A 24,913-nucleotide genomic window follows, 5' to 3' on the forward strand; every position below is an offset into this window, starting at 1 on the left:
GAATAATCATTCAGCACAGACAAGAATATTTTCTGTGTTGTAATATTCTATGTTTCTCTGAACGTTGCACAGACTTCGGGAACTGAGTTACAGGGAAAGGTTAAAGAGGTTGGGACTTTATTCCCTGGAGTGTAGAAGAATGAGGGGAGATTTGATCGAGGATGTTGCCTGGACTTCAGGAATCAAGTTACAGGGAAAAGTTAAACACATTGGGACTTTATTCCCTAGAGGGTAGAAGAATGAGGGGAAATTTGATAGGGATATTTAAAATGAGTAAATGTAGGTTGGCTTTTTCCACTAAGGGTGGGTGAGATACAAACCAGCGATGTGGGTTAAGGGTGAAAGGAGAAAGGTTTAGGAGGAACTTCTTCACACAGAGCCTGAATATGCTTGAGATTGTCTGATCTCGGAAGCTAATCAGGCTCAGGCCTGGTCAGTACGTGAAGGGGAGACTGCCCAGGAACACCAGGTGCGGTACTAGGGGTGCTGGACCAAATGGCGACTCTCTATCTGCCTTGTGGGTGAGAGAGCAGGTGTGGGACCAAGTGGAGCCTCCTGCGGCCTCGCAATCTGCCAGGGCCTCAACAAAATTACATTTATTTTATCATGTGCATAAAAAGCTGTGAAAAATATCTTTTTTTAAATTTCAATTTACACGACAATTTACAAAACAAACAAAATTCAAGGTACATGTGGTCCTCGACTTATGTCCACCCACACATATGACCAAAATCTTTTAAATCTTTATCAAAACTACTGTTCCAATTCATATTTTGTATTAAACGTATTGTACACAGTGGTCCCTACTCCGAGGTCCTGATTCCCTCTCAACAGCCTGAGGTCCCCGTCAGCATCCCGAGGTCTCCACTACCCTTGTCGACATCCTGAGGTTCCCACTTCCCCTACCGGCAGCCCCATGTCCCTGCTTCTTCTTGTACTCATACATGTGAGTTCTTAGACAACACGGATGAAGGAAAAAGTTATTTACTTTGGAAGCTGTTGTAAACAGCACCATGAGGCTTGCAAACCTTTATTACAGATCTCTCATAGAGCAGACTCTCCATCTGTGTGTACCCCCTTCTGGCAGCCAAGTCTAATCAAACAGCAACTATGATCATTAAGACATTGTTAGTAGCCATGCAAACATGATCACTATCATTACATTTCCTTTTCTTAAAACAAAAGTAGCTTACTTTTAACTAACATGTTTTCTTTGTTTCACTCTGCAATTTTAACTTTAACGCCAGAACTTACATTTTCATTATTATCAACATTGTTAACATTTTTTAAACTTGTTTTGTGTGTTCAGATTTACATACACTAAAACTTGAAGAGTGAATAAGACAGCACTACTTCATTCAATAACAGGAGTCTTTAAATTTGCTCAATGAGTCTCTTGAGGATTCACGTGTCTTGATGATCTCCTGATTGATTGTCCTTGAATCTGAGTTGTTGCCTCAGATGATGTCTTCTCAGATGTGTGTTCAGGTTGTTCAATGGTGTCCATCTTTCCATCTACTGTGTCTGGTCCCATTTGAACATCTCAATGATTTCTTCACAGCACCTTCGTCTGTCTGAATGGTGTATGATCTTTGTTGGACTTCACTAAGGACAGTTCCCTTCTGAGTCTATAAGTTTATTTTGTCTTTTAGCCTTACTTGGTCACCAGGGTGGAGTTCCGGGTAGGTTTTTTGTTCCTCTGTCAAAGTAATACTTTTGCTTTTTTTTCTGTTGTTCTTTGAACTTCCTCACTTTCTCCCCCTCTTTTGTTTTTAGGAGGTTCTCCTGAATGGGTAGGTTTGATCTTCGTCTACGTCCCATAAAGAGCTATGCTAATGACATACCACACTTGAGCGGTGTTGTGCGGCATACTCGCATGCTCTGGTAGAAGTCTGTTCCACCCTCTTTTGCCTTGTTCATCAGTCTTTTCACTGTCTGTACTGATTTTTCCACTAGACCATTGGACTGTGGAAAATGAGGACTTGCACAAAGTCCCACTCTTTGGCAAACTGTCAGAACTTTAAATTGCAAAACTGGTGTCCATTGTCTGTGAAGACCTTGCTTGCCATGCCATGTTCAAAGAATATAGCTTTCATACCTGTTATTACAGCATCTGCTGTGGTGGTGTTCAGTTTACGCACCTCTGGATACAGGGAGTGATAGTCTGTGACTATGATATAGTCCTTCTTTTGACATTCGAATAGGTCAGTGCCTACCTTCTAGTAAGGTCTGTGTGGTTCTGGGTGCAGCTTTAGTGGTTCTGCAGGATTGCTTGCTTGATATTTACAGCATATTGTACAGTTTGACACTTCATTAGTTATATCATTGTTGATTCTTGGCCAGTACATCACCTCTCGTGCTCTTACACTTTTTGATTCCAATCCTTTTTAGCATCTCTTTTCTCACACTCTTTGGGATAAGGATTTTGCTTCCTTTGTAGATGATGTCTTCAACCATTGATAGTCTGCCCTACAGTTCCAGTACTCTGCAACGTCAGGTGAGCAGTCCTGCTTCATGTTAGGCCATCCATCCAAGATGCTTTTTCTCACTTGTCTCAGTGTTTCATTTTTGTTTGTCTCTGACTTTATGAGCTCCATTTTTGCATCTGATATGGGCAGTGCACTTGTGATCGTGTCCACGAAGGCGTTCACGTCTTCATCTATTTTGGTGTTTGCGGGATCTTTCATGTCAACAGCTCTAGACAACGTGTCTGCTGTGTACATTAGCTAACCGAGAGTGTACGCCACGTACAGTGTATAGTGTTGGAGCCTAATCATCATTCTTTGTATTCTCAGTGGACGTTCATTTAATAGCTTTTCGACAATGCAATCAAGGGCTTATGGTCAGTCTCTACACTGATTGCTTCTTCTGACACAAACTGATGAAATCTTTCACAGGCGTAAGTGATGCTGAGCAGCTCCTTTTCAATGTGAGTGTTTTGTGTCTCTGCGTCTGTTATTGAGTGTGATGCATACGGAATGGGTTGCCAGTCATCCTATTTTTGCAGAAGAACTGCACCGAGCCCACTATGTGATGTGTCTGATGATACCTTGATGGGTCTCGCTGGGTCATAAAACCTCAGAACTGGTTCCTCTGTGAGCAGTTTCTTTAGTTCGCTCCATGACTTTTCATGGTCATGATCCCACTCCTATTCAATGTTCTTTTCTGTTCATCTTCTCAATGGAGCCATCTTTTCTGAGAGGTTGGATATGAATTTACCCACGTTGTTGACCGTTCCATTAAACCTCTGTACGTCCTTTTCACATTGTGGCCTTGGCACGTTCCCAATAGCCGACACCTTTCAGGGATCTGGTCTGATGCCCTCACTGCCAGTAATATCTCCTACAAATGTTAGTTCTGTCACCCCGAGCTGGCATTTCTATTCAGCTTCAGGTTTGTTTTCCTTGTTTCTTCCAGCACTTTCCTTAGTCATCATGCTCCATTCTCGTAGTTCCCCAGACTATGATGTCATCCATTGAGGTATCAACTCCGTCCAGGTGCTCAAAGACCATATGGATAGTTTTGTGATACATTTCAGGAGCTGATGCAATTCCGAATGGTCACCTTAGGAATCTGTATGTATCTGCCATATGGACCATTGAATGTGCACAGTCTTGAACTTGCTTCACCCAATTTGAACGGCCAAAATCCTGATGATGCATCTAACTTGCTGAAAAACTTTGCATTTGCAAACTGTGAGATGATCTCTTCACATGTCAGAAGCTTAAAGTGTTCTCTTTTTATTGCTGTGTTGAGATCTCCTGGATCCAGGCAAATTCTAAGCTTTCCGTTCTTTTTGTCCACAACAACGAGTGAACTCACCCACTCCATTGGCTCATCTATCTTCTGGATCACGTTCAGGCTTTCCATCCCGTCCCACTCTGCCTTTAGTTGCCTTTGAAGCACAAATGGAACTTTTCTACAAGGATGTTATTATTGGTGGCAAATTTTATCCACTCTGATCGTGTGGAACTCTGTCTTTAATCCCTTCACTTTACCCAACACAACCTCTCAACTTGCATTTATTTCCTTCGGTTCTCTCCTCACATTAGATCCTCCCTCCATACCCTACTATTCCCTGAGGATTATTTGTTTTCCTTAGTGAAGGCCGAACGAGTTATTTACTCGGTTTGCCATGTCCTTGTTCCCCATGATCAATGCACCGGTTTCTGGCTGTAATGGACCTACATTTGACTTAACTAATCTTTCTCTTATCTATAAAAGCTTTTACAGTCATTTTACTGATCACAGAGCACCGATGGCAAAGGGATTACTTCAGGTGGTCTGTGAGTGGGAAGAAAAAGATTGAAACCCACTTGTTTTAATCATCCCTCATTGACTTGTGATGTGCCCGGTTTCAGAACTCCAAAGGAAATGGGCCAATGACCATTTTTCTCAAGCAAAATATTTCAGTCACAATTGGGTCTAGAGCAGTGATTCTCGACCTTCCCTTCTCACCCACAGACCACCTTAAGCACTGATCATAGAGCACCAATGGTTGAGTGATGACTTAAAGTGGTCTGTGGGTGGAAAGGAAAAGGTTGAGAACCACTTCCCGCTCCCCCTACCAAAACCCCTGTGAAAGAGAAAAAGGGAAAGAAAAGAACTGGAAAGAGAGAATAAAAAGAAAAGCATAAGCCCATTTTATAAATAAGCGCGTCATATTTTCCAGAACCGACGCTATTTATTTTGCAGACTATATGTAACCTTCTCTAACGGTATACCATTACCAAGTTCCGCCTGCCGTCTTACCAAGCCTAAATCTATAGTTCAGTGTCGGGGAAAAAGAAAATCTGTGAAAATTTTAACACGAACCCACATAACCTTGGTCATTTACACCACCCTTACATTCCCACCTGCGTTAGTCCCAGTGCCTTTATGCGGCCCGAGTCACCGGATTTGCGAGGTGAGTTCTGCGATGCGACTTAGAGCCCCCCCATCCAAAAAGGAGTAGGGGGTCTGGCAGGGTGAACCACGGTGCAGGAATTGACGAAAAATCCCCTCTGTGGTGGAAGACTGCATCACAGTTAGTGTTACTGGTTGACCGTGCCCCTGATAGTGTAAGTCCTCCCCCTCCAGGTTCCCTCCCGATCCCCCTCCCTCAGGACTGCCTTGGAATCGGGCCGACAGTGTGTAAAGGATGCCTATAAGTTTATGGCGATTAAAGCCTGTTGATCACGACGTCTGGCCTGTCAGGACTCATTGATAGCGCTACAATTTCAACTCTATACCTACATGCCATGGGCAAGGCTCTCTGAGGGAGAAGCTGGACCCAGACCCCAAGGGTCCAGAGGCCTCCGTGAAATTTGACCGGGGGCTGCACGGCCTGAAAGCCTTCATGAGGCAGCAGGACATTCGGGAGGAGGTCAATAAGAGGGACCTGGGATCTTCCAGATGATTAGAGGCTGGGAGGCTCTCCTGGCCACTGATGGGGCTCCTGCAGGAGCAGTAAGAGATGGCCTGTGAGCTTATAGCGATTAATCTCTGGCCTGTCGGGTCTGTTTGACAGTGCTGCACCCTCCCTCCTTTCTCCACCTCACAACTCCTGCCTTGGCACTCCCTACCCTTCCTCTGGGGCGCCCACCAGGATTTTCCCAGCTCAAGCCTTTCCAGCCTTTACAACCTATGGTAGAGAACGTGCCCAGTAAATGACCAATATGTCATTAGTAAATCCTTTCATTTCAAAATCAGACACACTGATCACACCACCCCTCCCCCAACTGTTCACACCAGCCTTCACCCCCCTCATTCCCCACAAACCTCACCCCCCTTCAGTTCCCCACACCCCTCACCCCATCTATTCCCCACACCCTCACCCTCCCCCCCCATTCGCCACAGCCCTCACCACCTACCCTGTTCCTCACAGCCCTCACCCGACCGTTCCACACAGCTATAACCTCCCCTCTGTTCCCCAGAGCTCTCACCCCATCCACTCCCCATTCAAGCAGCCCTCACCCTCACACCCCCCGATCAAGGCAGCCCTCACTCCCACACCCCCCCATTTGAGGCAGCCTTCATCCCCTTCACCCTTTGTTCAAGGTAGCCCTCACCCCCCCCCCCCCCCACCTTCTGGTGTAATATTTTAGAAAGGGGGCCTCTGTGGTGATACCACCACTACACTGGCCGAACTCCTACTGGCCTCCTGTAGTGGCGACCTCTGTACCTCCAGCAGGTGACCTGAGAGCCGGCCCATATATAGACTCGAGCCGATCCCTCCCAGATCTGGGGAGATCCCAAGGGGGGAAAAATGGAGGGGAAACCTGAGGTGTGGACACTGGACAACATGAGCTCCCGCTCACCCTGTTCCCACTGCGTGCCCCCCTGCCCTGCCCGCCCCCGCCCCGCCAACCCCACAGGTCGCCTTTCTCACCCATCACTTCGATTGTCACGTCAGGGCTCTCTGTGGAGTTGAAGGTCTGCCCGGCGATCTCCACCCGATAGGTGCAGCTGTAGTTGCCCTGATCCTCGTGCATCACCTCCGGGAACTTGAAAGTGGCCCGGATGGAGCGGGTGTGAGCCACCTGTGAGCGGATGTAGTCTTCCTCCCCGCGCTTATGCAGGTGGTAATGGCAACCTGTGAAGTAGTTGGGCGCCTCGCAGATCAGGTTCACCTCCTGCCCCACCAGCAGCACCTTGCCCTGCATGCTAACTCGGAGGACTGGGCTCGGAAGCTGGTCTGCGAGAGAAACAGTCCGGTTACTCCCAAGGGCAAACCACGCAGAAAGGAGAGGGTGGCAGTGGACGGGAAGTACCGCACATTTTCGGCTGTTCCAGAACTATGCTATCATTAATTGCATTTCAGAGAGGTAGCTTGTGGGTTGGAAACCCACACAAAGATACTTACACACAGAGAACACCTACCGGAGATTGTCTGAAGCTAGAAGGCAAGAATTATTAATCCATTGGAAGCATGTTTGCTCAAAAAGACAGCTTGTCTGCTCATTCAGATCAGTCAGAGATTTGATTATTGTTCCCCATTGAAAGTCTGAAACAATAGATGTTCACTAAGACATCTGTATACACAAACAACCATTTGCTTGATGACCTGTGTACACTTTCTACCTTCAGTCATGCTTTTGGAAAAAGAACAAGTATGGCTCAAGCTAGTCATGTGATTATGACACTTTAGGAAAGCATCTTCAATATGATGGACCAGCTTTCATCTGAGGTCAGAAATGCAGTAACATTTTGTGGGAAAGGACCGCTATTGTGTTCTCCCTGTCAAGAATAAAATTTGCAGTGGAAAAGATGGCCACTTCAACTATCTCTCTTTGTTATGAGAGAGCAGCACTGCTGTGGCCATTGAAATGGTAATTTCACCTTGGGTTTGTGAAGTCATCGTGGAAGTCACAAGTTTTGTAACCTCCATGCAAGAGAGGGGAATTGTGGAAAAATCATTTGTATGAAGAAACATTTCTCTGAAAGCAACTCTGGGAGATTTTATAAGTTTTGAGAAGTCTGATGACTTGGCACCTCGCCTACTCCATCATTACTACTCCATCAACAGTTTAAAGATTCTGAGTTTCAACATTAAAGATTTCTCAGACTAAACTTTGACATTGACTTTTCAGAATCGTACCTGAACTGTGATGGTTTGGGATCTGCCCCACAAACACACACAAACACGCACACACACACCCCCCACACGTGCGCACACAGACACACACACCCCCCACACGTGCGCACACAGACACACACGCAGACACAAAAACACACACTAGCAAACACACACACACATGCATGCAGACATAAAAAACATACTAGCGCACTCATGCGCGTGCTCACACACACAAAAACACTAGCGCAACACGCGTGCACATGCACACACACACAAAGACACGCACACAGACACACACATATATACACACACACGTACAGACACACACATACATACACAATGACACACACATACAGATACACACACACACACACAGAGATACATACACAAAGACACACACACACAAGCGTCTAGTGGGTTAAGTTTTGAGTTAGGAAAGAAATGTTATATTATTAATTGTTATTAATAAAAATTATTGATTTGAAGCTACCATTATCTTGGTGAGTTTCTGTTATGGCTGGTCTAGATCGTAACACAGCGTATAAGATGGGTCCCGATTTTTAGCCTGAATTCTGGGTATATAAGACAACCCCACCCCCCTCCCCCGCCAAAAATATATATGTGTTGCCTGAACTGCTGTGGCATTAACTGAGCTGTTGGCCATGGCCGGAAGGTGGATGCTATCATGGAGCCTGCGGCAAAACAAAAGAAGCGCGAAGTGCATTTTAAGTCATTGAAGTGGCCAAGCGTGGGGCGGCAAGGACTTCAGGCATAACTGGGAAGAGGGTGTAGAAGATCAGACAAAGCACATTGCAGAATGGCCGCTCAAACGGAGGCAAGATCGCTGTCCAGTTGCAAGAAATAAAATCAGAGCACTCGCACAGATGTGGTCGAGGTCAACCCCAAAACACAATTAGGGTTCTTTAAGGCCGTTCCATGAGTATAAGCTCTCTGGGAATACGAGAAATGACAAAGGTCTGGCAGATGGAGTCCAATGTTAGTAAATGTGAGGTCATCCACTTTGGTAGGGAAAATAGAAGAGCAGATTATTATTGAAGTAGTGAAAGCCTGCAGCCTGCTGTCATGCAGAAGGACTTGGGAGGGCTTGTGCATGAATTGCAAAACATTGGGTTGCAGGTACAACAGGTAATAAGAAGGCAAATGGAATGTTGGCCTCATCGCTGGAGGGATTGAATTCAAAGGCAGGGAGATCCTGGTGAGGTCGCACCTGGAGAAATGGGTGCAGTTCTAGTCTCCATCCTTGAGGAAGGATAGACTGGCCTTGGAGGGAGTCCAGAGGAGGTTCACCAGGTTGATCCCGCAGATGAGGGGGCCAACTTACGAAGAGAGACACGATCGCCCAGGATTATCCTCACTCGAATTCAGAAGAATGAGAGGAGTTCTTAAGGGATAGATAAGATAGAGGCAGGAAAATGGTTTTCACTGGTAGGTGAGACCCAGAACCAAGGGTTGAGATTCAGGGAAGTCGATTTAAGATGGAGATGAGTAGAAACTGTTTTCCCCAGAGTTGTGAATCTGTGGAATTCTCTGCCCAGGGAAGCAGTTGAGGCAACTTCATTAAACACATTTAAGGTTCAGTTACATGAAAAAGGAATTCAGGGATATGGGGAAAAGGCAGGTCGGTGGAGTTGAGTCGATGACCAGATCAGCCCTAGCAGAGCAGGTTCGACGGGCCGAATGGCCGACTCCTGCTCCTGTTTCTTACGCTCTTATGTTCTCAGGATTATGAGGCATTTCATTTTCATGCTGCTGTGACTTTGAGGGGTATAAGCTGTGACTATTTGCACCTGTGGGGGGGTGGAATGGAGTTGGCAATGGCACCCAAAGCTGATCCGCTGGAGGAAGTGAAGGGACATTTGTTGCTTTTACCCAGGGACAGGTGTGGAGAGATGTGCAAGTGAAATGTTAAAGAAGGAGCAGACAATATGTGACCAGCCGCCATCTGAAGAGGCTGGATTGGTTCTGGGTGCTGATTCTCCCTGTTCGGGGATGCTGACCACAGGAAAGGTCAATTTGACCAACCTGTGCCAGAGTTTTTGAAAGCATCGTGGAGACACACATTTTGATTCCCCCTAAGAAACTAAAAGGGGAGTTGTCACCATGTTACGAACTGTGCATAACGAGCATCAATAAGCAGTGAACCAGACAGGGTTTAATTTTAAAATGCTGATTAAACGATACTTAACTTGTAAACTATCCTGAACATGAAATCTATTCCCAATTATGTATAGGTTTTTAGTGTGTGTGTGTATGTGTGAGAGAGAGAGAGAGATATACATAAACCATAACAGTCCAGGCCAAAAATCTAGAAAATTACTTCATTCTTTCAAGTTCAGTGTTGATGTATCGGCCTTTGAAATTTGATGCCCAGAATTAATGTTGATCTGATTGAGAGATGGAGTCACAAATTCTCCTTGTGTTGCCTTTGAAGAAATGTCCACCCACGTGAGCTGTGGTCACAGCACTCCTGGTCCTTTTGTAGGCGAGACTCACACTGGGAAGCTCCATGAAGCTTCCAAGAGCCTGGCAGCCGTCACTCCAAGTAACTTCACTGATAGTCACACTCAAAATGTACTGGTCTCTCTGAGTGACCTCACTGTTAGTCTCACTAAAAATGAAGCACTTTGCCTTTCGAACAGACCCTTCTGGTCCAGGTTGACCCACTGGAAGGGCCCAGTCATTCACACAATATGCTTTGCTGTGAATTCCACCAAAATGGCTGCCACAAGGGCTGCTTCCGAAAGCTTCCTTCTCACCCGCAGTCGTAATGTCTTTGCAAATGCATCAAATTCTGGAACAGACTGTGATAAACCTTCCCTCAGTTCTTCCAATGTATTGAATAGTCACCAGGCTGTGACTTGTGTTGTGCTTGTATAGGATGTCAACTGTGACCATTCAAACCCTCCTTTCTTTACTATCCCTTATAGTAATAATCCCATTTCACTAAAACAGGAGCTTGTAATAACCACCACTCATCTGAAAGGACATTCAATCTGGAAGCAACTCGACCAGGATTTGTGAGTTTTTGACTGTCATTCAGTCTCTCCCATCTCATTCATAATTACTTCTTTACATCAGTTTTAGGGTCTTTGTGTCAACATTGGCTGTCTAAAACTGACTTTCCAGAATTTTGCCTAAGATTTTGATTCTCTCTTTCTCACACACACCACATACACATCTATTAGCGCATAGTTGGGGGTTACACTTCGATAAGTTAGATAACATATAACAATTACAGTATGGAAACAGGCCATCTTGGCCCCTCTAGTTGTATTGCTAGTAATTAATAATAGAAATATTATTTTAAAAATAACACTGTCTTGGTAAATTTGTATTGCTGCTGGTCTGTGAGGTAACATTCAGAAACTAGCAAAAGATCTTGATCATAAAGTTATCAGATTCAGACTGAGACCTGTAGTGTAAACAGTAGCCCTTTTTCCCATGGGCATTCTGTCCCAGGTATTAACTGGGAATTTTCCAAGAGGGTCCAGTGGAAAAGGAACGCTGTCCAAAGTCTGGCGTTAAATGAAGCCTAATAACTTGAAATCATACTGAATCCTGGCGCTTGCTGATGGGGGCGTGCTGATCAATCCAGCAGGGCAGCCTGCTTCCGGTTGAAGGGAGAATGCTCCGATCCCCGGGGGTGAGCTGTGGTCAGTGGAAAAGCCGTTAGCGAGCCAGTGAAGGGCTGGACCCAGTGGAAACGGCACAAAGGGCTCCCTATCCCAGGACACTGCACGGCCAATTAAGTAGGATGCCAGTGGGAAAAAGGGCTGTGGAGACTCAGGACGTGCTGGCCGAGTTCTTTGCCAAAGACGGTGAGTGATGGTGACTTTGAAGGATTTTAGATATGTTTTTGAACAATAAAAATTTCTTTCTAATATACTGGTAGGTTAAAAATTTGTTGTCAGGTGGGTTATGGAACAAATCGAGTGGTGTTTTGAGTAGAATTTTAAGGCCACAGTTTTCTGTGACCGGCCCCTGTTTTTGGCGGTTTTCTTTGAGTGCCTCAAGAGTTGTCTTGCATGCAAAAATATACAGTTCTCTGCCTGGAGGTCAGGGACCAGTGGAGCTCTGCAGGGATCCTGAATGTTGACTGGCACCTCCTGACTGCAAGAGGCATAGATGGGTCTGAATTGTCCAGTGTGTCCAAGTAGGATCCCTGATACCGTGTGTGGGCCGGCTGGTGAGAGGAGAGGCCACACCAGGATCTGGTTCTGGGGAATGAACCCTGGTCAGGTGGAGGACCTCTCTCTCATAGGGGGAACATTTTGGTGAGAATGACCGCCACTCCCTGTACATAGAACATAGAATAATACAGCGCAGTTCAGGCCCTTCAGACCACGATGTTGTGCTGACCCAGATATCCCTTCCTAAAATATATTAAACCCTCCCTACCCTGTAACCCTCTATTTTTATTCCAACCATGTGTCTAAGGATCTCTTAAATGCTCCCAATGTTCCAGCCTCCACCACTACCCCCAGGAAGGTGTTCCAGGCCCCCATTACTCTCTGTGTAAAATCACTTACCCCTGAACTTCCCTCCCTTTACTTTGTACAGACGTCCTCTGGTGTTGGATGATCTCACCCTGGGAAACAGGCACTGGCCGTCCACCTTATCTCTGCCTCTCATAATCTTGTCAGCCTCTAACAAGTCTCTTCTATGCTCAAAAGAGAAAAGTCCCAGCTCTGCGAACCTTGCCTCATTTCCCAATCCAGGTGACATCCTGGTCAATCTCCTCTGCCCCCTCTCCACGGCTTCCACGTCTTTCCTGTAACGAGGTGACCAGAACTGACCACAATACTCAGTGGGATCTCACCAGAGACTGGTAGAGTTGTAACGTGACCACTCTACTCCTGAACTCAATCCCCCTATTAATGAAGCCCAGCTTCCCATCGATCTCCTGAACTCTCCTATCAACCTGTGCAGTGACCCTGAGGGATGGGAGGGTTTAGTATTTTTTTAAGGAATATATGGGTCACCACAATATCAAGGAAGAGGGAGAAAGCCTCATTAGGATCAAACAGGAACGTTGGCAGACGGTGGGGACCAGAGCGAAGCATGAAGACCATTGGAGAAACTCAGCGGGTCACACAGCAAACATGGGCATTAAAGGGTCACCAAGATTCAGGCTCTGGGCCCTTCGTCAGGGGTAACAGGCAGAGAATTGAATACGTAGGTGGGGTTTACGGGGAGGAGGAGGGAGGGGCAGGAGAGGAGGGGAGGAGAGGAGAGGGGGAGGGGTAGGGGAGGAAGAGGCAGGGGAGGAGGAGAGGAGGGAGGGAGGGGCAGGAGGAGAGGAGGGAGGTAGGGGTGGGGTGGAGGAGAGGAAAGGTCCCCTGAACAACGACATTGCCTGTGTGACCGAACGCACCCTTAACATTGACAGTGAACGGGTCGCTCCTGTTGGATGTGTGTCGCTGACCAGCGAGGTTAACCTCGTAGCTGCAGCTGTAGTTCCCTGCGTCCTCCGGCCTGAGTTTGGAGAGCAGAAATGAGGCCGACTGCCCTCTGGAAGATGGGGCTTTCGACAAGAGGGGTGTCCCCTGATCGTTCTTGAACAGGTAAAATATCACATTGGAATATAAGCCCATGGAAATGCACTGAATAATTAGGTCTTCGCCTTTGATGAAGTCGATGGCTACTCTGCTGAGCAACATGGTGGGTTTCGGTGGGTGATCTGAAAAAAAAAACAAATACGGAGACCTTGGTGGTTCTGAAGAACGTCTGGGTGTGCTGGAAAAACCCGTACAGCATCCAACGCTTCGGAACTGGCCCCTTCAACTGATCTAGCCATAGAACAATTACAGTGCAAAACCAGGCCCCTTCCAGTCTGTGCCAAAACATTTTTTTTTTGCCTAGTCCTCTCATCCAGGTACCTGTCCAGATTTTTCTTAAATGTTAAAATCGAGCCCGCGTTCACCACCTCAATTCATTCCACACTCCCACCGCTCTCTGGATGAAGAAGTTCCCCCTCAACTTTTACCCTTTCACTCTTAGCCCATGTTCTCTGGTTTGTATCTCACCCACCATGAGTGGAAAAAGCCAATCAATATTTACTCTGTCTAACCCCCTCATCATTTTAAATACCTCTATCAAATCTCCTCTCATTCTTCTACACTACAGGGAATAGTTTCAACCTGTTTAACCTTTCCCTGTAACTCAGTTCCTGAAGTCCAGGCAACATCCTCTATCAATCTCTCCTCATTCTTCTATGCTCCAGGGAATAAAGTCCCAACCTGTTTAACCTTTCCCTGTAACTCAGGCAACATTCTTGTAAATCCCCTCTGCCCTCTCTCCATTCGGTCGATGTCCTTCCTGAAACTCGGTGATCAAAACTGCACACAATGTTCCAAATTTGACCTCACCAATGCCTTATAGAACTTCAATGACTTCCCTTCTCCTGTACTCAATACTCTAATTGATAAAGGCCAACATATCTTCACCACCCTATCCAAACATGACTCCACTTTCAGGGAATGATGTACCATGACTCCTAAATCCTTTTCCTCTACTGCACTCCTCAACTGTCAACCATTTAATCTGTATTTTCTTTCCTGTAATTAGGAAACCAAACAATACTCCAAATTTGGCCTCACCAATGTCTTTACCATACATCCCAACTTCTGTACTCAATACTTTGATTTATGTTGGCCAAAATCTCTCTTTATAACCCTGTCCACCTGTGACGCCACTTTCAGGGAATTATGTATCTGTATTCCTATTTCCCTCTGTTCTACCGCACTCCTCAGTGCCCAACCATTCACCGTGTACGTCCTGTCTTGGTTTGTCCTTCCAAAATGCAACACCTCACACTTGTCTGCATTAAACTCCATCGGACATTTTTCCCAGCTGGTCCAGATCCCTCTGCAAGCTTTGAAAGCCTTCCTTGCCATCCACAACACCTCCAATCCTCGTGTCAAACTTACTGGTCCAATTGACCATGTGATCATCCAGATCGTTGATACAGAAGACAGGCAGCAATGATCCCATCACCAATTCCTGAGGCACCCCACTCGTCACAGGTCTTGAGAAGTTCACGACCTTGCAATGAGCATCAAAGGTCTGAACCTTCCTGACTAACCTCCCTTCTCAAAGGCCTTCCTTGAAGTCTATACGGACAACATCCACAGCCTTTCCCAGGAACCTCCACGAAAAACTCTTATCAGATTCATTCAACATGGGCCAAATACATATAAAGCCACACTGGCCATTTCCAAGACAAAATCAGGCAGAGGTCTCAACCACAAGGTGGGGAGAGGAGGAGAAGGAGGGAAATGGGGAAAGGGCCAGGGGAGGAGCACAGACTAATGGGGAAGAGGTGGGCATGAAGAGGGATGCTGTAAAGTGATCGGAGAGAGAGCAGAAGGAAAAGGAGAGGGGGAGAGGGGAGCATAGGCTAACGCTCACTCACACGCAGTCTCAAAAACGCAGTTCCTCTCACATGGTCTCACGGGCACGTTCACGGGCTCGCAGGCACAAGTTCAGGTGGAAGAGTGGAAGGGAAGAGGCTGGGGGAGAGAGAAGGGAAGGATGGAGATACTGGGGGGGAGGGGCAAATGGAAATCGGTTGGAGAATGTGATCCAGTCCTCACGGGAGGGATTCAACACCATTTGTAGCTGGATCTCATTCCATCCTCTCCCCACTGCCCGCGTAAGAGGTTACCACCTCATGCTCACACTCAACAGCTCAGCTTTCACCTGTGCCTGCAGGTTCTGTACTCAAGGGAGGTGGTAGGGAGGGAAGGGAGGGAGGAGAGTAGGGGAGAGAGGAGGAGGAGAAAGAGCAGAGGAGATGGGGAGAAAGGAGGCGGGAGATGGGGAGAAAGGAGGCGGGGAGATGGGGAGAAAGGAGGCGGGGAGATGGGGAGAAAGGAGGCGGGGAGATGGGGAGAAAGGAGGCGGGGAGATGGGGAGAAAGGAGGCGGGGAGATGGGGAGAAAGGAGGCGGGGAGAGGGGGGAGGGGCGGGAGGGGAGGGGAGGGGAGGGGAAGATAAGGCGAGGAGAGGGGAGAGGAGAGGAGGGGAAGAGAAGAGGGAGAGAGGGAGGAGAGAGGGAGGGTGGGAGAGAGGCTTGGGAGAGGGAGGAGGAGGAGGGGGGAGGGGGAGTGGGGGAGAGGGAGTGGGAGTGGTGGGAGGGGGAGTGGGGGAGAGGGGGAGGGGGAGAGGGGAGGGGGAGACGGGGAGGGGGAGAGGGGGAGGGGGAGAGGGGGAGGGGGAGAGGGGGAGGGGGGGAGGGGGAGGGGGAGAGGGGGAGGGGGGGAGGGGGAGAGGGGGAGGGGGAGAGAGGGAGAAGGGGAGGGGGAATGGGGGAGGGGGGAGGGGGAGGAGAGAGAGTGGGAGGGGGAGAGGGGAGGCGGGGAGAGATGGGGAGAAGGCTGAATGGAAAGGAGGCAAGGAGGGAAGATGGGATAATTATAGACCTGGAGAGACACGGCCTGAGATTTCCCCCTCCCCCCAGTGCCCCCACCCCAACACAACCACACCTCACAACACACCTCGGTGACAGACAGCGCTGGCGTCCTCTCTGTGGTTACAGTTGTGCTTCCCCATGGGTTTGTAGCTGCACTCCCCCAGCGAGCTCTCCGAGCCCAGGCACTGCACGTCGTCCAGCCAAATCTTCTCGCTACCCTGGCCATGGCGCGCCAAGCCTTGCGCCTTCGAGGCGAAGCCGCAGCCCAGCTGGTAGCACACCACCACCACGTCCGGCATGTCCCAGTAGTCGTCACATACCGTGCCCCAGCTCCCGTTGTAGTGGACCTCCACCCGGCCCGAGCAGCGGTCCGTGCCGTTCACCAGCCGCACCTTCAGATCTGCGGGCAGGACCGGGATGGGGGGAGAAGGGGGGGTGGGAGAAGGGAGGGGGGAGAAGGGGCAGGAAAAGCAGAGAGGGGTGCGAGAGGCAGGATAGAGCAGAGAGGGGAGAGAGGTGGAGCAGGGAGGGGGAGAGAAGTGGGGGAAAGAGGAAGAGGAGGGAGTAGAGAGAGGGAGAGGAGGGAAGAGAGAGAGGGAGAGGAGGGAAGAGGGAGAGGAAGAGGACAGGGAGAAAAGGCAGAGAGGGGTGCAAGTGGCAGGAGGGGGGATGGAGAGGGGAGAGAGGGGGTGGGAAGAGAGGGGGAAGAGGGGCGAGAGGCAGTAGAGAGAGGGGGAGGGTCGTGAGGGGGATGGGGAGAGGCATAATTAGGGAAGAGGGAGAGAGGTGCGGAGGGGTGGAACAGTAGTGGGAGGAGGGAGAGTCCGGGTGAGAGTGAGAGGGGGAAGAACGAGGAGGGGAAAGGGGAGAGGGAGGGGAAGAGGCAGAGTAGAGGAGAGAGATGAGGAAGAGGAAGGGAGAGGGCAAGACAGAGAGAGTGGAGGAATAGGGGAGGGGAAGAGAAGGTTGAGAGGGGGAGAGCTCTGTTATTTGAGTGTCTAATATAATAATTTAGTGTGTGGGGGAAGGGGGTCTAATTTAACTTAATTCAGAACCAGTGCAGGATATCCAATTTCATAATTTTAGCTTGATGGTCTCAAATGTAATAATTTTAATTCATAGACCCAGCGCAAGTTGCCTAATAGTTTAATTCATAGCATCTAATTTCCTAATTACATTTGGGACTTGATGTGAGCTGTCCACTTTAATAATTGAATTCACTCTCCCCCAAACACCAACCCGCCCAACAGAAAATATAGATAACGTGACACAAACCTTGAGACGTACATCCAAACTCCGTGCCAAAAGCAACTGTGCAAATTGAAAGTGGACAGATATTAGTGTGCAGGAAGCATATTAATGCGAACACGTGAAACTCCTCAGACACAAAGTGAACCCACACCTTCTGGACGGGATAGAGATAAGTCCAGATCCAAAAGCAGGGAATCGGGGTAAGATTTACCTTCGGCAAAATGAGCATCTTGCCTCATAAGAATATTTTCCAATCCAGGCAGCATCCCAGTCAGTCTCCTCTTCCCCCTCTCCAGAGCCACCACATCCTTCCTCTAATGAGGTGACCAGAACAGAATGCAGTGCTCTAAATGTGGTCTCACCCAGACACTTGCGGAGTTGCAAAATGATCCTTGAACTCAACATTAAATTTAAATTTAGACATACAGCATGGTCACAAGCCCTTTTGGCCCACAGGCCCATGTCACCCAAGTTACACCTAATTAACCTACAACCCCCAGCAGAGCCCCGGGGAAAAAGCTCTCAGACATGGGGGGAATTCAAAGACAGTGTGGGATTTGAACCCCAGTCCAGATCACTGGCGCTCTAAAGGCGTTGCACTAACCGTGATGCCAACCATGCTGACTGTAAGTTAAACCTTTGTTTTCCTGTATACTGTGACTCTGGGTGGCAGGTACTGAACAAATTAAACCCTCGTTTAACAGTAGAGCTTGCCTGTGGGTGGTGGGTGCTGAACAACTTAAACCCTTGTTTCTAGGTATACTGTGCCTGTGTGTGGTGGATACTGTAGAAGTTAAACCCTAGTTTCTCGGTATACCTTGCTTGTGCATGGTGGGTGCTGAACAAGTTAAACCCTTGTTTCTCGGGATACCGTACCTGTGGGTGGTGGGTACTGTAAAAGTAAAACCGTTATTCCTTGGTATAGCGTGCCTGTGGGTAGTAGGCACTGAACAAGATGATCCCTCATTTCTCGGTATACTGTATCTGTTGGTGGTGGGTGCTGAACAAGTTAAACCCTTGTTATAACTTGCCTGTGTGTTGTATGTGTTAGTTGTTAGTGGGTGCCATTTGTGTGAATTCTCCTGTGTATAAATAAAGACCGTTGTTTGTTCATAACACATGTTCAGCCCTGATTCTCTTTGAACTTGCTGAACCTATTATGAATACAACAGGTGGAGATGGGTGTGTCGTGGTCAAATGACCCACCCTGATCGGAGATTAGACTCGATGGGCTGAATGGCCTCCTCCTGACCTTACTTTCCTGCTCAAAGGAACCTCCGCAAGGGGACAGGAGCTTCTGCCCTAGGGGTCTTTGAAGGGTGAGAGAACCGCGGCCAACAGCAATGGACTGGCTCCACAGAGGTACCTACCGAGAGTCAGGAGAACAGCCCAGATCATCCTCAGCAGGTCCCTGTCTGATGTCTGGAGACAGAAATCGAGCTTCACCTCCTCTCGCCCGAGATGCCTTTATCTTCTTTCCAAGCAAATCTGCAAGGGAAAGCCGATCTTTGAGTGCAACGCCCAAGTGGTGTTGCCAATGCTGTGTGTGAGGAGTTCACTCGTTCAGACCCCCCTCTCTGTAACCCGAGTGGTTGCTCTCAGCTCCCACTCCTGTACAAATGAACTGGCATGTGTATTTGGCCAACAGTCTCTTGGCTTAACCATAGAACAGTAACAGGCTCCTTTCGGGCCTTCTAGTCTGAGCCTAATCATTTCTGTATCTAGTCTCACTGACCTGCACCCAGGCCACAGCCATGGACCTGTCCACATTTTTCCTAAATGTTCAAACTGAGCCCGCATTTACCATCTCAGTTGGTAGCTCGTTCCACATTCCCACCCCTCTCTGTCTGAAGATATTCTCCCCTTTCACCCGTAACCCGTGTCCTCTGGTTTGCATCTCACCCACCCTCAGTGGGAAAAGCCGACCTACTCTGTCTAAATCCCCTCCTCATTTTAAATATCAAATCTCCCCTCATTCTTCACTGCTCCACGGGCAGTGAGATCGCTGAACGACCAAAGGAGCTGCTCACACTTACCATCCAAGACTCTCACTTGTACAAGTCCATATCTATTTATTTACTTTTTTTAATAGATAAAGTACTTGTCCTCAATATGAATTGATACCTTCCCCCTGACCTGAAACGCATCATCTCAGTGTTTTTCTGGAAGGAAGCCGGTTGATCTCGATGCCTGAACTTTTTCTGCGGATTGCTTTCTGATAAACGATCGTCAGTTATGTTCATCCATTGTACATTATGTACTTCAAAAGAGAGTCCGGAGAAGGTTTACCAGGACAATTCCTGGAATGCAGGGGCTAACATATGAGGAACATTTAGCGGCTCTCGGACTAGATTCATTGGAGTATCAAAAGATGCGAGAGGATCTCACTCTCGAATGCTGAAAGGACCGGACAGAGTCGATGGGAATAAGATGTCCCTCCAGAACAAGAGGGAACGGTCTTCGATTGAGAAGGTTCCCATTTAAAACAGAGAGGAGGAGAAATTTCCTTAGCTAGATGGTTGTGGATTTGTGGAATTCGTTGCCACGTCCAGCCATCGAGGCCGGATTGCTGGGGGAGTTAAAGGTGGAGGCTGACAGGTATCTAATAAGTCAGGAGATCAAGGGATATGGGAAAAATGTCGGAATTTGGAACAAGGGGTGAGAACGGTTCAGCTCAGGGTGGAGTGGGGGAGCAGACACAATGGGCCGAATAGCCTTCTTGGGTACCTTGATCTTGTGAAACCAGAGGACTTGGTTTAAGGGGAAAAGTTTAGGGGGAAGGTGAGGGAGGAACATCTACACTACAGAGAGAGGTGAGAGCATGGAACAGGCTGAGTTTTAACATCTAAGGAGAATTTGGCCTGGGTCATGGATGAGAGGGGTGCGAAGGGCTATGGGCTGTTTGCAGGTCAGTGGGACAAGGCAAGAAAAAAATGGTTCAGCACGGACTAGAAAGGCCGAATGGGCCTGTTTCTGTGCTGTGGTGTTCTATGGTTCTGTGGTCCAATTCAGCGGGCTCAAGCTTTTTATTTACTCAAATCCCTCTTTAAGTGATCCCAACACCATCAGTGCTCTGTGATCTGTGAGGGATTGCTTAAGGCAGACTGTGGGTGGGAAGGGAAGATTGAGAATCACTGTTTTAATCAACCCTCATTGACACGTGATGTGCCTGGTTTCAGAATTCCAAAGGAAATGGGCCAATGACCATTTTTCTCCAACAAAATATTTCAGTATACAATTGGGTCAAGAGCAGTGGTTCTCATCCTTCCCTTCCCACCAACGGACCACCTGAAGCAACCCCTTACTAATCACAGAGCACCGATGCCATCGAGATTACTTAAAGCGGGATGTGGGTGGAAAGGTAAAAGTTGAGAACCACTGTTCCCTTTTACAAAGTGGATAATATATTTTTTTTAAACTGGAAAACTAGTCCCTCTGTGCATTGGACATTCTGCCGTTGTACAAACACACAGTCATATCGATCTCTGAGGCATCAAGAGCATCAAAGGTGAACTCCACTTTGCCTTGTTTGCTCTGAGAACGCCCGTGATCGATTCCCAACAAACATTGGGTGCCACAAGCCAACAGTTTCCGCAATCTGTCGCACCCTACCAACCCCCCCCCCCCCCCACCATCTCGCGACCAACAGCCACGTGCCGTCCCCAAGGTCTCATGGTGGCAACACAGTGTTGATGTAGGGTGGCTCATAATTTTAATAAGATAAAGCTGTTAAACTTTATCAAATGTTGCATTACCAATAATTTAACGTGTCAGCCAACAATGCTCGTCGCTCGGCTGTGTTCATTCAACCTCGTTGTTGCTTAATCAGTTTTAGAATCACCCTAGGTCAGAGAGGGGTGGAACTTTTACCATGCGTGGGCTGATGGTGGGTCAGTGGTTAAACGGATGAAATAAATACTGAAACACAGGCATTATGCAGAACAGTAGAGTGCGACAGCACAGAAAACAGGCCATTAGGCCCCTCCAGACCATCGCCTCCCTACTCCCACTGACCTGCACCCATTCCTTAACCCTCCAAGCCACTCCCGTCCATGTATCTATCCAATGTATTCTTAAAGCACACATTAAAGCCCGCGTTCAGATGGGCGGCTCCCACCATCTCTCTGAGTGAAGAACATCCCCCCCTGAACCTTTCTACCTTCAGTTCAAAATGACAATTTCTTGTATTGATCTCACGTCCCCACCCCACCCCCCCACCCCCTCCACCACCTCCGATCTATGTGTGAAAAGCCGACTTGTTCCCACTCTGTCTACACCTCTCATAATCGTGTAAACTGCGAACAAATCTCCCCTCATTCTTCTTTGCTCCAGAGATTTCAGTTTTCGGTTGTTCTCCAACATCAGTGAAAAAAAAACAACCTTACATTTCCTCTGTCTATATCCATCATAATATTAAATATCAAATCTTCCCTCTTTCTTCTATGGTCCAGGGAATAAAGTCCCAACCTGTTTAACCTTTCCCTGTAACTCAGTTCCTGAATTCCAGGCAACATCCTCCATAAAATCTCCCTTCATTCTTATATGCTCCAGGGAATAAGGTCCCAACCTGTTTAACCTTTCCCTGTAACTCAGTTCCTGGAGTCCAGGCAACATCCTCTATCAAATCTCCCCTCATTCTTCTACACTCTAGGGAATAAAGTCCCAACCTGTTTAGCCCTTCCCTGTAACACAGTTCCTGAAGTCCGGGCAACATCCTCAATCAAATCTCCCTCATTCTTCTATGCTCCAGGGAATATTGTCCCAACCTGTTTAACCTTTCCCTGTAACTCAATTCCTGGAGTCCGGGCAACATCTCTATCAAATCTCCCCTCATTTTTCTACGCTCCAGGGAATAAAGTCCCAACCTGTTTAACCTTTCCCTGTATCTTTCTTCCTGAAGTCCTGGCAACATCCTCAATCAAATCTCCCTCATTCTTCTATGCTCTAGGGAATATTGTCCCAACCTGTTTAACCATTCCCTGTAACTCAGTTCCTGGAGTCCGGGCACATCCACGATCAAATCTCCCTCATTCTTCTATGCTCCAGGGAATAAAGCCCCAACCTGTTTAACCTTTCCCTGTTCCTGAAGTCTGTGCAACATCCTTGAAAATTTTCTCTGCACTCTTGATATCTTTATATTTTAGTGATATCCTTTGGCGACCAGAACTGTGCACAATACTCCAAATGTGGTCTCACCAATGTCTTACACAACTTCACCACAACAGCACCTGCACAGTGTGCAAAGAGAGAGAGGCTTGAGAGAGACTATGCATGAATGGCAAATGGTTCGTTTTGTGGGTGTTGCAGGTTTTGAGGCAAGGCTAGCAGAGATAGGAGTTTTCTCTTCAGAGCCAAGAATTTTGAGAAGTGACTTACAAAGTCTGCCGGCTCTGTGGTTGGAGTGAAATCAGTGGTGGAGAAACACAGCAGGTCAAACAGCATACTTATCTATCAGAGATAGAGCCTGAAGCCCAATCGACAGGGCTGGTGTCACTCAATGCAGTAATTGATGGTGTCACTCCACCCCCCCCACCCCACCACCTGCCAACCAATATGGCCCTCCTCTTGTTCCAGACCACACAGAATCCTTAGTAATGTGTTTAGTACTAATGTTAGTCGTAAATCGGAATCCCTGTACATCACTGAAGGTACTCATGGATCGTCCACTCCATGACAGTCAGTCTGGCTTTGTGAAGGGAAGGTCCTTCCTCACGACTCTAATTGAGTTTTTTAGGGAGTTTACAAAAACAATTAATGAAGGTCGGGTGGTCGATGTGGTCCATGTGGATTTTAGCAAGACATTTAACAAGGTCCCCCATGAGAGACTCATCCAGACAGTCATGAGGCAGGGGATCAGTGGAACTTTAGCCACGTGGATAAAACATTGGTTTGTAAAGGTTTAATGGTGGAAGGAAAGTATTCTGCCTGGAGAGTCGGTTACGAGTGGAGGGGCCGCAGGGATCTGTTCTGGGACCCCCTGCTCTTGGTGATTTTTTTATAAATGCCCTAGATGAAGGATATGTCAGTAAGTCTGCGAAAGACACGAAGGTTGGAGGAGGTGTGGATGGAGCTGAAGATTATCAAAGTTCACAAGAGGATATGGACGGGATCAAGAGTAGTGGCAGATGGAGTTCAATCCGGATAAGTGTGAGGTGATGCGTTTTAGAAGTCAAACCAGATGCCTGAGTCCAGGGTTAATGGTCAGTAACTTAAGAGTGTGGATGAAAAGAGGGACCTCGGGGTCCAAATCCATACATCCCTCAAGGTTGCCACACAGGTTGACAGGGTAGATAAGAAGGCCTATGGGACTCTAGGATTCATTAATAGGGGGATTGAGTTCAGGAGTAGAGAGGTCACGTTACAATGCTACAAATCTCTGGTGAGACCCCACTTGAAGTATTGTGTTCATTTCTGGTCACCTCATTACAGGAAGGATGTGGAAGCTACGAAGAGGGGGCAGAGAAGAATGACCAGGATGTTGCCTGGATTGAGAAACAAGTCTCATGAGGCAAAGGTTGGCAGAGCTGGAACTTTTCTCTTTGGAGCATAGAAGGATGAGAAGAGACTTGATAGAGGTCAACAAGATTCTGAGGGGCATTGATAGGTTTCCCAAAGCAGGATCAGCAAACACCAGAGGACATCTGTACAAAGTGAAGGGAGGGATGTTCAGGGGTAAGTGTTTTTAACACAGTGAGTTGTGGGGGCCTGGAATGCCTTGCTGGGGCTGGTGGTGGAGGCTGGAACATTGGGGGCATTTAAGAGACTCTTAGACAGATACATGGATGGAAGGAAAAAGAGGGGTATGGGGTAGGGAAGTTTGGTACTTTTTATTTAGGAAGGGGTATATGGGCCAGCAAAACATTGTAGGCTGAAGGGCCTACTGTACTGTTCTATGTAATCAAGAAGGCACTGTATTGTGCTAACCCATGGAAATTCCCCCTCTATGTCCATAGTTAAACTGGTTTGTCCTTCCAAACTGCAACACCTCATACTTAACCGCATTAAATTCCATCTGCCATTTTGCAACCCATATTTCTGTCTGGTTCTCTCTGGTTTACATTAAAGCACCCTGCCCTCCCTGAGTCTATACTTTTTCCCCCCTCATCCTCCCCCCCAATCCCTCTGTCTCCACTCCTCCAGCTCCCCACCCCCTTCTCGGTTCAGAAAGCGACATCCCCATCACCCTCCCACCCTTCAGAGCCTTTGCCCCACCCCCAGTCCCTTCCCTCACTCCTAGCCCCTGGATTAAATCCCATCGATCATTGTTCTGCCCTCCACCCCGACCGATCGAGAACTTGCTGCAATCTTTGATGACCGTCTACAATCCCTGGAACACCAGACACGTGAGCGTCACCCGGATGACAAAGGGCAGTGACCAGGCCACCGAACCCTGTCGAACTATTCAGAAGAATCATTCCGACACTGGTGTTACACTTTCATCAGGAAAAAAAAGACTTTATTGAAACGGCAGTTTCGCTTTCTTGGAACCAGAGAACATTACAGCACAGAAACAGGCCCCTTTGGCCCTGCTAGCCTGTGCTGAACTAATATTCTGCCTGGTCCCCACTGACCTGCACACAGTCCATAGACGTCCATACTCCTCCCATCCATGTCCCTGGCCAAATTCTTCTTCAGTGTTAAAACTGAGCCCGCATTAACCACCTCAGCTT

The 24,913-nt window shown here is 47.8% G+C and overlaps 1 protein-coding gene across 2 annotated transcripts in view; it reads right to left on the reverse strand.

The window, feature by feature from the left end:
- The window catches only part of LOC138758298 (scavenger receptor cysteine-rich type 1 protein M130-like), a 102,639-nt gene that overhangs the window by 74,928 nt on the left and 2,798 nt on the right, over nt 1-24,913 (reverse strand). For both annotated transcript variants that reach the window (XM_069927015.1, XM_069927014.1), the window contains exons 2-6: nt 18,614-18,731; nt 17,268-17,303; nt 16,078-16,392; nt 12,954-13,259; nt 6,371-6,676 (exon numbers count right to left, since the gene is read on the reverse strand). In XM_069927015.1, coding sequence (XP_069783116.1) covers nt 6,371-6,676; nt 12,954-13,259; nt 16,078-16,392; nt 17,268-17,303; nt 18,614-18,641 — 991 coding nt within the window. In that variant the 5' untranslated portion in view covers nt 18,642-18,731. The remainder of the gene's footprint in view (nt 1-6,370; nt 6,677-12,953; nt 13,260-16,077; nt 16,393-17,267; nt 17,304-18,613; nt 18,732-24,913) is intronic.

The sequence above is a fragment of the Narcine bancroftii genome, chromosome 3, assembly GCF_036971445.1.
Source record: "Narcine bancroftii isolate sNarBan1 chromosome 3, sNarBan1.hap1, whole genome shotgun sequence".
Lineage (NCBI taxonomy): Eukaryota > Metazoa > Chordata > Chondrichthyes > Torpediniformes > Narcinidae > Narcine > Narcine bancroftii.